The following is an 18,169-nucleotide window of genomic DNA, read 5'->3' as shown; positions in this document are numbered from 1 at the left end:
TTTCAAATTTATTCATATTAAACTACATATACTGTTATCTAATATTTAACAACTTCCAAATTTATGACTATTTTCTCTTTGGATTACTTACATTTCACTTTTTCTTATTTTGCTGGCCAGAAAATTACCTCATTTATTCATATATTCAAAGAACTAACCCTAGCCAATTGGACTATTTTAAAACCAACTTAAAATTAATTCCAACTTTTATTTATTTCTTCTTTCTGCTTTCTTAGATTTATTTTGTTATTTTTCCAATTTCTCAAGCCCAATCAAAGTTCATTTGATTTTATTTTTCTCATTTAGTAAGTAACAGGAGCTTCTAAAGCTAAAATTTGTCTTTAACTGCTGCTTTGAGTACATTTGATATGTGGGCTTCTCATTAGCATGATTTTCAAAACGCTCTATAGTTTTAAATTTCTTTTTTATATACTATAATTATATACAATTATATATGGCAGTAATTTATTGTTATAAAATTATATAATTATATATGCCAGCAATTTATTTTGTTATAAAGTTTCAGTTTTATGTACTGTAAGAGAATGTGGTCCTTACAAATTTTAGTCTAGGTGATATATTGAGCTTTATTTTGCAGCTTAAATATTACACTTTTAAATTAAATAAGTGCTTTAAAGGGTATTTAGTCTCAATTGGCTATATATATTAAATTAATCTTATTAGTTGTATTATGTACATTTTCTGTGTCCTTTTTATTTCTTTCTTTTTAAAGTAGTACATTAAACTCTTAATATTACTATGTTTCTATCAAATTAGCTTTGTCTTTTTAGCAGTTATTCCCATATATTTTGATTTTTTTTATGTAGAACATGAAAATTCATGAAATATCTTCATTGTGATTTATAAGCATTATTAGTAGAATCACCAATGTGAAAAGGTAGCATTAAAAATAAGTAACGTGGGCTTCCCTGGTGGCACAGTGGTTGAGAGTCCGCCTGCCGATGCAGGGGACACGGGTTCATGCCCCAGTCCGGGAAGATCCCACATGCCGTGGAGCGGCTGTACCCGTGAGCCATGGCCGCTGAGCCTGCGTGTCTGGAGCCTGTGCTCCGCAATGGGAGAGGCCACAACAGTGAGAGGCCCGTGTACCGCAAAAAAAAAAAATAATAAGTAACAAAGAGATTACTCTTTAAATGCTACCAAGACAGTTGATTAAAATTTTTACAGGAAAAACCCGATTTTTAATCTAAACCCTACACCAAAAGAAATTCCATATGGATTAAAATATTAAATCTAAACCATGAAACTATAAAATTGGAAGAAAATACTGCTGCATATTTGTCTGTTGAAGTATAAAAAATTTTTTTCTTTGTGCAAAGATATGTCATGCATACAAACATAAAAAGAAAATAGATATTGCTATCAAAGTAGAAATCAAGGTGTTGCATCTGCCCCTCCCCTATATTCCTTGACTTGGAGAAGAACATCCTAAAACATCTGCTCAGCCTTAAAAACTGAAATCATTACCTTTGGCTTGAACTCAGTTATACTGCTCAATCTCCAAACTCACATATTTTATTATACCACTGGTCTAAACCACTTATTCTGTTTTCCTCTTTCAGCATATCTATTATTCTTCCATTGGACCTCCACGGTCAGTCCTCCAAATTTTACTGCTCACTGAAAGTGCATTCTGATTTTCTTTGGTATCAAGAATATTATTTACAGATTCCAAACATCTCATTTTAGCTATGGTTTATTTAATTTTCTGGGACTTTCTAATTCTGGCCAGTTCTCTCATTACCATGGCCTGCTTAGTAGAAGCAATTTCATCTTTTGAAAACATGAAGCACATATATTCCAAGTTTTTGTTCTAATAAATGTAGTGCCTATTTTAGGAAGAATATTTTCCCGTAGGTTTTTATGAGAATGTTTCTCTTCTGCCGTCATTTTTAAAATAGATCTTGTGTCATTGATGTTTTCTTTTCCTAGAATGAGATAGACAGACCTATGTCAAGTGTTGAAATTAAAACCCAATTATTGGAAGAAAAGCTGGATTCACTTGGCATCTCTCATAACTGGCACAGAACACAACAATTTTCTTTGTGGGCAGAGAGAGCCATTCAGGCTTAGAGAATAAGAGGGTTAACTTTAAGTTTTACTACTTCTATTTTTAAGGAACTCCCCGTTCACACACGTATATGGGAACTGCAAAGAATGGCTCTGCTTGCTACTGTAGAGAATTAGAAACTGGACCTCAAAACCACACTACAATGGGAACATATGTATATGTATAACTGATTCACTTTGTTATAAAGCAGAAACTAACACACCATTGTAAAGCAATTATACCCCAATAAAGATGTTAAAAAAAAAAAAAAAACCACACTACATACAAAAATAAGCTCAAAATGGATTAACGACTTAAATGTAAGACCTGAAACCATAAAACTTCTAGAAGAAAACATAGGCAGTATACTCTCTGACATTGGTCTTAGCAGTTTTTTTTGGATATGTCTCCTCAGGCAAGGGAAACAAAAGCAAAAGTAAACAAATGGGACTACATCAAAGGGAGGGGGTGGGGGGAGAGGGAATTACTGAAAATAATCAAAAGGCACAAACTTCCAGTTATAAGATAAATAAGAACTAGGGATGTAATGTACAACAAGATAAAGATAATTAACACTGCTGTATGTTATAAATAAAGCTTGTTAAGAGTAAATCTTAAGAATTCTCATCATAAGGAAGAAAAAAATTTTTTCCACTTCTTTAATGTTGCATTTATATGAGATGATAAATGTTCACTAAGCCCACTGTGGTAATCATTTCATGATATATGTAAATCAAATCATTATGCTGTACACCTTAAAACTTATACAGTGTTATATGTCCGTTATACCTCAATAAAACTGGATGAAAAATTAATTAGATAAATAAATAAGTGGACCCAAAAGTCTGTGCGAGAGATGCTGATAGCCTAGAGATGCTATCATCCAAACTGACTCAATAGCAAAAGGCCTAATTTATTTCCTGCTATAAATATAAACATGCTCTATTATTTCTTAGTTCAGCTGTACGAATATTTTTATTTATTTATTTACACAGACATAAATACTCACTACCTCCCAGATGGCTGTTTTAACTGCATGTACCCCACTCTCTTTTGCGTCCACTTTATATATCTTTAAGGAACAATTTTACTCATTTTTTAAAGTTGTTAATGCTAATAAAACAGATATTACAAATACCTTTGCAAGAAGTCATAGACAGGATTTGTTATCTCCACCATAAGTTGAAAGTTTTCATCATTCATACATTTTTGCATAACTTGTGTAAAGAATTCCAGGAATCTAGGTCTCTGTTTAAATTTCATAACTGCGAAAACAAGAAGGTTCATATATAATCGCCAATACACTTGGTCATTGTCATTGAAAGGTTACTATTGCTATCAGTCATTTTGTTGTAACAGATGAGTTTATTAACCTACTTTTTAGATTTCTCACTTTTAAAAAATGTATAGGAGTAAATGTAGTGAAACTATTGGTTTTCTAAAATCAAATATTCCTTTACGGTCTAAATTTCATTTATTTTTCAAACAGCTTGGTGTTGTAAGATTTCCTAAAAGTTACCTCTAACATATGACTAGGTGGGAAAAAAATTGCTGATAGTTGCCAGAATAACTAGTTATCCTAATTTTTATTATATTTCACTCTGAGATAAGCAATAATGCTGCTATTTCTTCATAGCTAAGCTTAAAGATCACTAACACATTTTCAATTCCCTAGTTTTTGTAAGCTTCATAATAACACCATTTACTGCCAAAATAAGCCACCATCAAGGTTCCGTCTTTCCAGACTTTAAATCAGGTACCTATTTTGGTCTCTTTCATTACTCGGCAATCGAGAGCCTGCCTTATTCTGAATGGGTAAGAACCTGAAATATTCTGCCTAGAACAAGTGAAACCTTTAAGTAAAAAACAACAGAATCCACAGAATAAAAGATATTCAAAAGTAAGGTGAGTGAACAACATATGTACGTTTAGGTCACCTACCTTCTTCCACAGCACCTTTGACCGACCAATTTAAAACTATAGGGTAAAGAAATATGGGATCCTCTGCTCCTGAGAGTTCAGTTGTAACATCTAAGGTTAAAAGGAATTAAGTTGTTGGTTCTGTTTAACATCAATAAGCAAAAATGAAAATTCTTTGCTGGGGATGAAAAACAGGAAAATACCCAAGTATACATTCTAAATTATGTGCCTTAAAATATCAATTATATCATATTTTGGAGATTAAAAAATCCAATAACCTTAATTATTTTCCTTTCATTTTTTTTCCCCCCAAAGGCCAAGCAGTCTACCACCAAATAGGGGAAGAGTTTCCAAGGCATGAGTCTTTCTTATTCAACAGCTATTGTGTATCAACAAATATCAGGTTCAGAAACCTACCAATTATATGAACTCCATTTTTATAAAAAATCTTTAAAAGACAGTAAAGTATAGAATAATGAACAGGACAGCCCCTAGAGCCAGGATGCCTGGGTTCAGATTCTAAGTCTGACACTTTCTTTTTTAGGCCGCACGGCATGCAGGATGCGGGATCTTAGTTCCCCCACCAGGGATCAAATCCACTGGGAGCATGGAGTCTTAACCATTGGACCTCCAAGGAAGTCCCTAAGTCTGACACTTTTTAGTTATGAGAACTTGGGAAGTTACTCACCTTCTCTGTGCCTCAATTTCCTTATCTTTAAAATGGGGATAATAACAGTACCTATTTCATATGGTTGTTATATAAGGGTTATATAAGTTTTCATATGCATGAAACACTTAAAATAGTTCCTTGCACACAGAAAGCACTGTACAAAACTATTATTTTTATTATTGTTTTGTTACTGAATCTACTGTTTAGCTAGTAACATTATATTGTGCTTCTTAGTAAAATGTTAAAATGTGTTTGGGGGTGTTGATAATATGAAAATAAGTAATTCACATTTCCAGAACACTTTACATTTTAAGAAATTATATATTTTTATATGTACCCAGACAATTACAGCTTTCCCCAAACTAGGTTTACTGGTTATGTGAATAACACAGCACTGGGTTCATTTCATAAATTCAGCTTGAAACAGACATGGAGTGTACTGAAATAAAATGAGAGATCCAAGTCAGGGAATTCTGAAACAGTAAGACCACCCAGATATCACTGAGGCACAAAGTAGAGAGGTGAGGTGGGGTCACAGAACTCTACAAGTTTAGTTACTTCCCAACAGACCAAGGGGCCGAAAGTGGAGCCTCCTAATGAGATAAATGTAGGTACTCTTTTGTTCTTCTAGAAGGTTTGAAGTCCTGCTTCTTAAAAATGTAATAATAGTTGTCATCACCAGAAACTAAATTAATATCATAATCAGATTTCCAAACTGCAATCTCTCAAACTCCAATCACTGTGTTAACATTTTGGTCTATTATTAAATTACTATACAGCACAATGACTCACTTGAGTCCATCTCACTTGAGTATACCATGGTTCAAATCACTCGTACATAACACCCGTCATGCCATCACTTTATTTCTCAGTTACATTCTTGTCTTTAGAGCAGTGATTCTCAATTTTGTGTCCCGCTTCCACAATATATTTGCCAACATTTGCCTCACAGTTGGTTGTCACAGCTGGGGAGAATGCAGGGAGAATGGTGTGCTATGCATCTCTAGACAAAGGCCAGGGATGTCACTCCACATGCACAATGCCTAGGACAGTCCCCCACAGCAAAGTATTATCTGGCCAAAATTGGCAATAGTGTTGAAGCTGAGAAACCCTGCTTTAGGATGAGAAGATTTAGGCTCAAATCCAAGTCAGCTATGTAATGCTAAATAAATCACTTAATCTTTATGAACCACATCTGTAAAAAGTGGTTAGCAATCCCTTATTAACAACGTATTGTTAGGATTAATGACACAGTGTAAAAGCACTGCATAAACCTTAAAGGGTTTACCAAATGCTAATCTCATCCTAATCCTTTTAACAGAATATTTTCTATTTTAAACGGCAAAATGCTAAACAGAATTATACAGAAAGAAAAAAAAAACACTACATTGCTTTGTCAGTTTGAGTAGGTGTGTCTCCAATAAACCCAGATGTTCATTTATTTTTTCAGGTAATAATATCTGTTGTGGCTTCTTAGTCTTGGAAGACTTCTTGGAAGAACCCTAGAAACATTGGTTAAATGTCAGAACGTACTTCAACATGTTTCAAGAATTGTCATTTTCAAATAATATTCTTTAAATTATGTTTCATACTTGGTAGACCAAACTATGAATCTACATGGTAAAATGTATTAATAATTAACTAATAATTAATAATAAGCCATTGTAGCCTAACTAAATGCCAGACACAGTACTAAGTGTTTTATGGATGTTAACCAAAATATTTCTTCTCTTCCCTCTCCCTTTTTCCTAGTAACTTCTGCTCCCCTAAGCAGCTCCCCCCAATACACACAACATTCTGAGAGCAGTTGAGGGTATATCTCTAAAAATCCTCAAAAGAAAATGCTCTCAGAAATGTATCCCTTTTTCCTTTTTTTCCTTTTTTTTCCCCAGAGGGAGCTTCTTTACAAGGAAGCTAATTGCTTTTGCTGCTTTGCCTTTCATTGCACATAACAGGATCAGCAATTAGTGGACTAAGAGTTGGCGGGTATGAGCTCAGGCTCCCCACCACGCTTTCATCTGTCTGAGCCTGAGAATGGACTGGTTAATGTCTCCTCTTCTCCAAAAAAAATAGACCTCCCAAGCTCTTTTAGGCTTAAAGGGACCCTGAATGGTTATAATGACTTCTGACTCCCATAAAGTAGGTATTAGGTTCTCAGTCCCTACAGTCTTAGTCTGAAAGAAGTATCACAACCCTCTGCTGGACTAGAGGCTCCAAGGAAAGGGGCAAGGGGTCCTGTCCTACCATGATGTGAAGGGACAGAGCCCTGAGTCAAGGCCTGGGTGACATAAAGGGTCTGGCTGACGGACTCTTGAGTGGACAACACTTGGTGAAAAAAACCGCTCAAGTTGCTTTCAGCTTAATCAAAACCTTCTCTAGACAACCCTCCCCCCAACAAATGTAGTATGGCTAAAAATATTCATCCAGTGGGGTTTTTTTAAGCTTTTGCAGCATATAATAGAGAAATGGAGCTACTCCAACTGAAACAGGCTTGGGGGTAACAGTTTCTACCCTGGCCCCAGTCACAGAAGGGGCGTCAAGTACTGTAGCTCCTAATGCTCCTCAGAAACCTGATAAACTAAGCAGTACTTCAAAATTTGATCTACAAAATCATTTAACCACATAGTTTCAAGAAAAGGCAATAAAATAAGATTCTAGTAAGACCCATGCTTGGGAGGCAGATATTAAAAAGTTGTCTCTAACATTACCAGCCTCATGAAGGAGACAACTGAGGTGTCACAGGGAGTTTAGGAAATCTACTTTGAACAGAGTGAAAAGCTCTGACGTGTATTTACTGCATTCAGTGACCCACTCAGAATAATAAAAATCTTCAGTCTGGGAGAGACTGTAGAGGGCTTTCAGTCCAATGCCCAACTGCGTGTAGGAAGCTCTCTATCAACACCTAACTGATCATCAGTACGTGTGACAGGGGGCTATTAAGTATTCTAGCACGGATACCTTTTCATTTTCTTGATAATAATTAAAAGGAAAAAAAGCTCTTCACATATTCGCTTTCTTTTATGTAAATACAACAAATTAAAAATTGATCAATTTTCTAACATGTTCACTAATACTACATGACCTCTTAGAAAATTCAGCTAAATATACCTTTAAAGATGAAACACAAAGAACAATTACCTCCTCTGGCATTTCTTCTTGGTCAGTAACACCAAACAGAGATTTGCACCCTGATGTGATGTCCAACATCTTTTTTCCATAATTTATAATCATTACTGCCAGGTCATATTCCTTCCATGAACGCAGAATCTAATTTAAAATATTTATTAATTTTCTCTGTTGGAAACAAGTCTATTTTCAAGAGTCATGTATCATCTTCCATAAATTCAAAAGTCTCATGTTTTGGATATAACTCCCCTGTTTCTGTTAAGAAAACTGTAAGCTTACCTCCAGATCATATTTCCCTAGAATTAAAACTGCATGATTTCACTATTTTAAATAAAGGACAAAACCAGGAATCTCATCAGTAATGAATTCTCCATATCTCTGGGACATACAGCCATACCTCTTTTGGTACAGTAAGTTAACTATGAAAAAACATTTCCACTTAAAAGATCCATGCTAAAACAAAATCATTCTTAAAGGTCACATAACCACCACTTCTTGTCTTGAGTTGTCTTCTTTGTGAAATGGCACAATTACTGACCTCATTATGTCTTGGGGGCATTTATAGCAGTAAATGATTTACAGGACATTCTGGCAGTAAACTAGGCTGGAGGTCAGCTGGTTTTGGCAGGTTCTCCATGAGCCGTAGGGGAAGCACACACTGACTCACGAGAAGGGGCCCTCTGCCACTCTCGTCCACGCTCCTGGTTACGAACTGTTATCTGGCCTCCTCTAGCCTGGCCCTTACCTACCTCTCCAGTGTCATCTTCCACTATTCATCTCCTTGCACTTTAAGCTTACAAAATATTAAGCCAAGTATAAATCCTGCTAGTCACCATGGTATCAGGACTTCATGCCTTCCTACAGCTGAGGCCTTTCCCAGAACAGCTTTCCCACCTAATTTATATAGCGTTACTTGGTCGTTAAAACCTGGGCCCTAGCACTAACTCCAGGAAAGCTTCCCTGGCCAGCAATCTGATTTGCATAGACCCTGCTCTAGTGAAAGAGCCCATAAAAGGGATGTATTCACCGTGAATCCCCAGGACAATACTCTCAGGGTATAAATAAGTTTGTATGAATTTATCTGTAGGTGTATTCTGTTAAGCTGAATAGGTTAGTATATAAGGTAAGTAACAACTATTACTTCCCAGGCAGGGAAAGAATATATAAGGTGGCTGAAAAACAGTGAGTGGCTGCTTGAAGCTCATAAGACCTACCTAATGCAAATGCTAAGAACTGGAAATATTTCTGTAGGACCAGGGCAATGGTGTTAAACTAATGTTGACTGTGGGACAGAATGTGGAAAGGAAAACAGTGAAACAAATTTTGCCAAGGTAGGTGGGGTTAGGTCAAGCAGGGCTTTGAATGCTAGGCAAAACTGTCCAATCACATTGTAAAACTGATAAGAGAGGGAACAAGTTTTGTTATTAGAAAACAGAAGTGAGCTAACATTTGCTCCCCATTCACCTTTGCTTTCCAACATATTTGGTTTATACAGCACTGTGCAATCTTTTCTCCTTGTTTTAACATGCCAGTGGAAAATACTTAAATGAGAATGAATTTTTTCCAAACAAAAGAAAAACAGAGAACCAATTCTACTCAACATACCAAATGGTGAATAGAAATTTTTTAAATGTGCCAGATGTTTGGCATAATAAATTTTTTAATAATGCCAGTGGAAAATACTAAATGAGAATGAATTTTAACATGCCAGTGGAAAATACTAAATGAGAATGAATTTTTCCAAACAAAAGCAAAACAGAGAACTAATTCTACTTAACATACCAAATGGTGAATAGAAATTTTTTAAATGTGCCAGATGTTTGGCATAATAAATTTTTTAACAATGTGAAAATAATCAAATATTTAAGATGACATGTCTCAGAAGTGGTACTTTATTTGGAATTCTGGCAGCTTTCAGAAAAAAATACTGCTCCTTAAAGAAGAAAGATTGAACCATCCGGAAAGATTACCAATTTTTAAAACAGAACAGAGAAAAGAAACAGGGCCGTTTGACTAATTGGGCTTTACATGTCCTAAGAGAAAATCTCTATAAAAATATGTTTATATCAAATGAATGCCTCAAATCTGGGATTCAGGGGTAGTCAGGCTTCTGGGTCTATTGGTCAGGCTGGAGGAAACTTCTGAAATGACAATTCTCAGAGTATCAATTTGGGACAGAACCAGCTCTAGCATTAAATCCTGACATTAATATATAGCGTGTTGGCCAAAAAGTTCTTTGGGGTTTTGCGTTAACACCTCACAGAAAACCCAAATGAACTTTTTTGGCCAATTCAATATACTTTAAAGAAAATGTCCAGAACATTCAGGGTCATTTCTACAATAATGTCCAGAGGATCTCAAAATGATTCCTCAGGCGGGGGAAAGGGGCTGGAGTCACGGGTGGCGGTCAAGAAATACAGAGCCAGCCGCAAACTGCTGTGGGAGAAAAACCACAGGCAGCTGAGAGAGGAGGCATGTGAATTTCGTGGAGGATCTCAGCCTCCACGCGGCCCCAAACGCTGGGTGGAAACCCTGCTTATTCTAGGTCAGCATTCTCTCCCGTCTCCCACGGGGGCTGTTACACAAACATCTTCTCACATCTCTGGAGCCCACCCTCACTCTCCACCTCCCCACTCTCTGCAAATGACCTTGCTTCCTTTCCAGAGAGCAGTGCAGGGGAACTGGCATATCTGCTGTCCCCAAACCCACCTACACACCCATGCATAAGGATAACCATCCTCCTCCTGTGAGAGAGGAGAGACAGATGTCCTGTCCAAGCTGACCCCACACATGCCCGGATCACGCTGCTGGGACCCTGGTCTAGGGGCCACCTCTCCTCTCCTCCATCCTTATCCCTTCCCTCTCCTGACTCCTCCCCATTAACGGTCATATACGGAGTGCCTGTGTAAGCAGGACTGGTTTTTTGGTTGGCTGGTTGGTTGGCTGTTTAGTTGGTTTTTAGCAGGAGAAGTTGCTATTGGCAAGTTACAAGCAATGAGCTGCCTTGGAATAAAGTGTCTTTGTTCTGGAAGAAACACTGCAGCAGCCACGGTTAGTTATTTAAATGTAAGGTGAACAGCTGCCTAGTGCCCTGGAAAGACAGTGTAACCCGGTATTTTCTTATTTGAAAATGACACCCCTGTCCTGGAAATACTCATTGATGGAAGGGTTCAGGGGTAAAGGGGGAGGTGAGGCCAAGCAGATGAATATATTCTAAAGAGAAGTAACCTTGCAAGGTGCCCTTTTAGCCCAGGATTACACTAATTGATGTGTGTGTGTGACTGAGCAGTGGGAATGGAAAGGGGTCCTTTGGATTGTGTGGGACCCCTGCTTTCAACAGTTACCCCCTTGTGACAATGACAGAACTAATAGCACCAGAAAGATTCTTAAGGTTGGGGAGGGGTTAGGAATAATAAAACACCTTTGGACTAATCACCTTTCCAATTCTTCCTCTTGCCTAGTGGAAGCCGGATGAGACCCGTGGACTAACAACACCCTTGAGATTCTTAAGACAATTCTTTTCTTACTCTACGCATTGACCCCGGGTGATACCACCTATCTCTGTTGCTTCAGTTGAGCCCGTATACTAATGACTCCGTTGTCTTTACATATATTTGGCCTCTCCTGAACTTCAAGCCTATAGGTCCAATTATATAATGTCCACCTCTCTGGATATCCTGTACGCCCCCAAATTCAATATATTCAAAACTCATTATCTTTTCCCCCTTTCCCACCCAGGGTTCAACAAATTGCATTGTACTCACCCAACTGCCCAGATAGCTGGATTACTGTGGACTCTTCCCTCTCCCTCCTTGATCCCCCCCTACTCAATTCTATCTCATAAATAACTCTTGAATCCTTTCAATTCTATCTCTCACTTTTTCCACACTAGTTTAGTTCATCACCTCTCGCCTTCTAACTCATTTCCTGCCTGGGATCTTATCCCCCTCTAATTATTAGCTGTTGTGCAACCAGAATAATTTCTTTTTTCTAAAATGCAAATCTCATTACGTCATTCCCAGGTTTGAAACCCTTGAATGGCTTCTCTCTGACCTCATTAGATGGCCATTCATCCTCTGGTACTTGTTCACTGTTCCACTTTTTAAGGTGACTGAAATATTTAATCATATCCTCCATAATTAAAAATAAATCTGATCCTTCTTTTCCCAAACTGTGAAATTATTTCCTATTTTCTCACTGATTACTGCCTGAGGCAATCAATGTTAATAATCCTGCAACTGTTGTATTTTTAAAAAATAAATGCCTTTAAGCTTTGTCTATAGTGTCTTATCATTTAAAAAAAGTATTTTTAAATTATCGTGTCATCTATTTATCTATTTTTGTGTGTGTATATTTTGAATTTTGTGCCCTGTTGAGAAAGGTCTCCCCTGATTTCAAGGCAATCCAAATATCCTCAAATCCATCGGGACTTCATTTTGTTTACAGTATGAGGTAGGGCTCTGGCGTTATTTTCAAATGAAGAGTCGGTTATATCACCACCTTTTATTGATAAATTATCATTTTCTCAATGAATATAAATGCCACCTTTGTCTTATATTAAGTTCTTCCTGTAGACCCGGAGCCAGCTCTTCCTGGAGTCTCTATTTTATTCCACTGATCTATTTGCCCGTTACTCTGTTAAGACCATTTTTTATTGAAGTGGCCTTGGTAAATTTTAATACCTACTGAGAATTTCTAAGTAACACTAATCAGTTTCAAAGAAAGCTCACTAGGATTCTGATTAAAACTGCAATGCATGGAAATATTATTTTAGGAAAGATTTATATAGCTATGACAGTAAGCCTTCCTATTCAGGAACTTGGTGTGGCCTGCCATATGTGCAGATCTTATTTTGTGTCCTTCAGTAAGATTTCACATTTCTTTTACTTAGGTTCTTTAACATTTTGTTAAGTTTAAAATAGTGTGTATTATAAGTGGTATATTTTCCCCTGTCCATTTCTAACTGGCTACTACTCATATTAAAAATAAAAACAATAAGAAAAACATTTAAAAAAACCCAACTTATCAGTTTGTCTTACATAACTTTCTAACTTCTTATAAATTCTTATACCATTTTATAAATTCTTTTTAATTCTAGTAATCTTTTACTAGATTCTCATGGGGTTTTGAGACCTCTACAATTACAAATTATGCTTTTCTAATATTATAAAATTATTTCATACCTTATCTATTTCATCAGACCAGATCTCTACAAATAATGAATCACATTATTAAGAGTCAGTATCTCCTGCGCCTGATTTTAAGGAAACAGCTTCAAAAATTTGCCGTTTAGTATGATATTTGCTAAAAATTTTTGGTAAATGTCTTTATCATTATGCAATAACTTCCTTCCCTTCCTAACCTATTTAGAAGTTTTATTAGGAAAAGTTGCTGAGTGTTATCAAACGCCTTTGTAGCATTTTTCATATAACCTAATTGTTTTTCTCCTTTAATTTGCTGTTGTAAACAATTCAAGTTTTGTTTTAATTCAGACTTCATCTTTAATACTTGACAATGAGACTGCCCTAAGACCAGAAAGTGCCAGGTGCCATCCAGGAGCGATTGGAAGGACACTACATAATGCCTCTCTTTGTCCTGATTAATGTTTTGGACACTGAATTCTGCTTTTTCAAATATGAAAATTGCCACCCTTCCTTCATTTTTGTTTGCATTTTCCCAATATCTTTGTCTATTTATTTTTCAAATTGCTTGTTATCTTGTTTTACAAGTGTTTCTTCAAATAATACACATTTGAATCTGCCTTTTCAGCCCATCTGACAGTCTCTGTCTCCTGAGTTCATTCACGCTTAGGGAAGTAATTAATGTACTTGGTTTTATTCCTTCCATCTTAAGTACAATCTCACTTTCCTTCTTCTTACTTTCGCTGAATTAGCCATTTTTCGTCCCTGTCATTTTTTCCTGTTCCTTTTTCCTCCCTGTCATTCCTCTGTTTGCTTTTCTTTCCTGTCAATTTTGAAGTCCTACTGTGCTTTAAAGATCAGCTCATGCCTACATATTCCTGAGTCATCTCTAAATACATATATTCCATCAAAAGAAAATAATAATGTTATACAATATGTGGGGAATTCCCTGGTGGCACAGTGGTTAAGAATCTGCCTGCAAATGCAGGGGACACGGGTTCGAGCCCTGGTTCAGGAAGATCCCACATGCCGCGGAGCAACTAAGCCCATGCGCCACAACTACTGAGCCTGCAGCTTGAGAGCCCATGAACCACAACTATCTGAGCCCACGTGCCACAACTACTGAAGCTCATGCGCCTAGAGCCCGTGCTCTGCAACAAGAGAAGCCACTGCAATGAGAGGCCCACACACCACAACGAAGAGTAGCCCCTGCTCGCCACAACGAGAGAAAGCCCGCGCGCAGCAACGAAGACCCGACGTAGCCAAAAATTAATTAATTAATTAATTTAAAAAAATGTTATACAACATGTAGTTTTATACTATATGTATTTTTAACACACATGCACCATGCATCTATAGCTGCTCACGCCTTCCTCAACCCCAAACAGGATAGAAGCTTTAGTTCTAGGTTACTGTTAAGTTTTTCTTTCAAGGATGACTCTTATATTTCAAAAGTCCCTACTTAGCATTTATATTACAAAGTCCTAGTCACATCATTATTATCTATTTAACTTTAATAATACATATATTGCAAGATTCGATGCTCCCATTATTCCTCTCCTTTTTGTCTTTCCCTATCTTGGGATTTCTGTTGCGAACCAACTGTCATTTGATAGAGTATTTCCCCAAGTGTTGTCCTCAGATAAGTACATGGACAGAATACTTTTTAAATGCCTGCACTTCTGAAAATGTTTATTTTGCCCTGACAAATGAATGATATCTTTTCCTGGTTAGTAATTTTGGGGCCTTAGTCTCCTTCCCTCAGGATTCTATAAATGTTGCTCCAGGAATTTAACTGTTAGTGTTGCTGATTTAAAAAGTCTGAAGCTAATTGATTCTCTTTCCATTGCAAATAAATCATCTGTTCTTTGGGTCTCAAAACTTTAAGATTCATCCTTATCCTTGGACTTCAGGAATTTCACCAACATGTGTCTACACATATATTCTTACATTAATCCCGCCTGGGACTCAGAAAGATGATTACTTCTCTACTCATTTCTTTTCTACCTCCAGACTCCTTTGTTTCATGTTATGACTTCTGGATCTGTCTTGTGAATTTATCTCTAGATAATTCTATTCTACATTGTCGGGTATTTCTTGAGCTTCCAGATGTGACTCGAGAAGTATCATAATCATAATCTTTACCTATTTTTTAATCAAAAATTAAATTTGTTGTATATGAAAGCTGTTAAGAGTAAATCCTAAGAGTTCTCATCACAAGAAAAAAAATTTTTTTCTATTTCTTTAATTTTGTATCTATAGGAGATGATGCATGTTCACTAAATTTATTGTGGTGATCACTTCATGATGTATGTAAATCAAGTCATTATGTTGTACACCTTAAACTTACACAGTGCTGTATGCCAGTTATATCTCAGTAAAACCGGAAGAAAAAACTTAAATTTGTCCTGATTGCATTGCTTGACAGGTTTCTTTTTCTTAAGTCATCTCTGATCCTTTTCAACATGGTGAGGGTAAATAATACAATTATTCTAGTGTTTGGCCTCTTCCCTTAAGTGAGTTGTTATTTTTCTTCCTGCTAAAGGCTTATGCTCCCTCAGCATCTACACAGATCAGGTCATAGATGTCTCTCCTAGAGCGGCAAACCAGTGAGTGACGGAAGGAATATGATTTTCTGCTCCTGAGGTCAGGCCAGGAGCCTGAATTGCCAGCAAACCATGACCTTTTTGCTAAGGTAGAGGGTAGAGGCCTCTCTGTTGCCAGACCTCCACAGAAGCAAACTTAAGTCCCATCATATCAGCCCATCCATGCAGTATTCTTCCAGATCACTGCCAAATCAGAAAGGTTCTGGGAAGACTACATAAAATAGGTAGGCAAATATGGCCCTTCTTTGAAGAGATTCACTGGATTCAGTCAACCAAAGCCCTTGAAGAAATACACAATGCTGGCCTTTGAGCCAAGCAGTGAGGATACATAAGCCTACACCTCTCTGCCCCTGGTATCTTGTTCTTTCTTGATTCTAAAATGAATGAGGTCCCATAAAATGTCCTCTTTCAGCCCCCTCTCCCTGGCCTAAGATAGGCCCTTCCAGACTTTACCAACTAGCCTGCTCAGGCTACTTTTGATCTAAAATGCTTTGGGGGTATTATTTTTCAAAGTATTCTAATTACTGTGATTACAAGTAGCTTAACTTGCTAAACCATTAGGGCTCCTAAGTTTCATGACACTAGACAAAGAATGAGATAAATACCTTTGTTATGTAGAAGATACAACAAGCTATCATGTGCTGTACACTTTCAAAGCTCGCAATATGTTTCTTTGAGTGAATATTTGGTAGGCCTTGCAAAACCACAACACACTTTATCAAGATCTGAAATATAGAAGCACAATGGTTTTTGTTGAAAACTATCATCCTTACTCATTAAAAAATGCTCTATTCAAATCATGAAGGTTTTAAGCCATCAAATTTTATTGTTTTTAATAATTATGGTTAAATTGCTTATTATGCATAAAGAAGTGTACCCGGAGATAAAACTGATAAATTCAATTTTCAGATGAGTCCTTCATCTAAAGTAACTTGAAAACTAGTGGAGAGGATAAAATAAATATACAAATAAATAAAACAAAGCTCATTTTGACAAGTGCCATAGAAGACATAGGCAGAATGTTACATGCATACAAGAAACTAAAGATCACATTCAGGCTTAGGAGGACTTCGAAAAACCACATGGAGAAAGATGTACCATATTAAATATACAGTGATACGGGTACTTGAAATAATAGTTTCCTTTAAAATTAAAACCAAGCACTCATATCCCAGGAAATCAATTAATATTGGCACTTACTTCCTTAACTACTCCTCATATTATGTGATCCCGAATTTGATCCAGAGCTAGACAATTAAGTTGAGCTTTCAATCCTGCCTCACAGTTCTGAGCAATGTTACTATCAGAAAAGCAGAGCTGAGACTGCATCAATCTATTCATCATTCAGATTATCCCAAAAGACAAATTAATATATGGAGGTTGGTCCTTTGTGGGCATATTAATTGCTTCAAGCCACCATTCTAACAATATTATTACTGTTGTTACAGAACACTTATGAATTTTTTTTAATGCTGCTTTAATTCCTCCCCTCCACCATCACCCTCTCCCACCCTACCGTACCATATCCCCAAATCGTGTTAACAACCTAGCAGCTCTGTAGTCTTCTCTAGGCTCATGTAATTATGCATGTGTGTGTGTGTGTGTGTGTGTGTGTATAAATGTGTGTGTATATATATATATATGGAGGGTTAATGTTATTTTACAAAATGATATTTATACACACCTTTCTGAACTATGCATCTCCCCTTCAAGCATGTCTTGTGAAAAATCCCTCCAAGTCTACAGGTATACCTCTAATTCATCATTTCTAATGGTTACATAACATTATTTGGTGTGAACCAATCATAATTTATTCAGCCATTTCCAGATTCTTCCTGTTGCACAGTTTTAAGGTTGATGTTTTACAATCTGGCAGTACTGGCCATCCTCCTGTTACTGCATGTCCTCTTTGTCTCCAGCTTTTTTGCCACCATCAAGAATGCCACATGGGCTTCCCTGGTGGCGCAGTGGTTGGGAGTCCGCCTGCCAATGCAGGGGGCGCGGGTTCGTGCCCCGGTCCGGGAGGATCCCGCGTGCCACGGGGCGGCTAGGCCTGTGAGCCATGGCCGCTGAGCCTGCGCACCCAGAGCCTGTGCTCCACAACGGGAGAGGCCACAACAGTGAGGCCCGTGAACCGAAAAAAAAAAAAGAATGCCACAATAAACATGCTTATACAGGGAATTCCCTGGTGGTCCAGTGGTTAGGACTTAGCGCTTTCACTGCCATGGCCTGGGTTCAATCCCCCAGTTGGGGAACTAATATCCCACAAGCAGTGTGGCGCGGACACACAAAAACAACAGAAAAAACACTCTTATACAAGCTCAGTTGCCAAAATGAGTGGCAAGTGAGGTGCCAGCTTTGAGACGACACCCAGCGAGGGTGAGGCACCATCCTCCAGGGCCCAGTATACACTCTAAATCAGTGACCCTTATGTGGTACTGTGTTCCCAGCAGGTAGAACACATGGAACCAACGGGTGGAACTAGGGGTGATTTTAATCTATGGGATAAATTGCTAATAAAGGGACAGCTGTGTTGGGTAAATGTACTTTTTAATTTACTAAAATCTTACTCTATGGTAAAAATTACTAGCAGAGGAATTTGTATGTTAAGTATATTTGCTTTTAATTTTACTTC

At 37.2% G+C, this 18,169-nt stretch overlaps 1 protein-coding gene across 1 annotated transcript in view; it reads right to left on the bottom strand.

Moving 5' to 3' along the window:
- CFAP54 (cilia and flagella associated protein 54) overlaps positions 1-18,169 on the bottom strand; it is a 306,933-nt gene that overhangs the window by 185,383 nt on the left and 103,381 nt on the right. Inside the window, exons 26-30 of the mRNA XM_033427688.2 lie at positions 16,140-16,259; positions 7,800-7,928; positions 6,049-6,163; positions 4,013-4,102; positions 3,210-3,336 (exon numbers count right to left, since the gene is read on the bottom strand). Coding sequence (XP_033283579.2) covers positions 3,210-3,336; positions 4,013-4,102; positions 6,049-6,163; positions 7,800-7,928; positions 16,140-16,259 — 581 coding nt within the window. The remainder of the gene's footprint in view (positions 1-3,209; positions 3,337-4,012; positions 4,103-6,048; positions 6,164-7,799; positions 7,929-16,139; positions 16,260-18,169) is intronic.

This window comes from Orcinus orca, chromosome 11, assembly GCF_937001465.1.
Source record: "Orcinus orca chromosome 11, mOrcOrc1.1, whole genome shotgun sequence".
Classification (NCBI taxonomy): Eukaryota; Metazoa; Chordata; class Mammalia; order Artiodactyla; family Delphinidae; genus Orcinus; species Orcinus orca.
The sequence above is the reverse complement of the archived record's forward strand: the minus strand, read 5'-3'. Positions and strand labels throughout refer to the sequence as shown.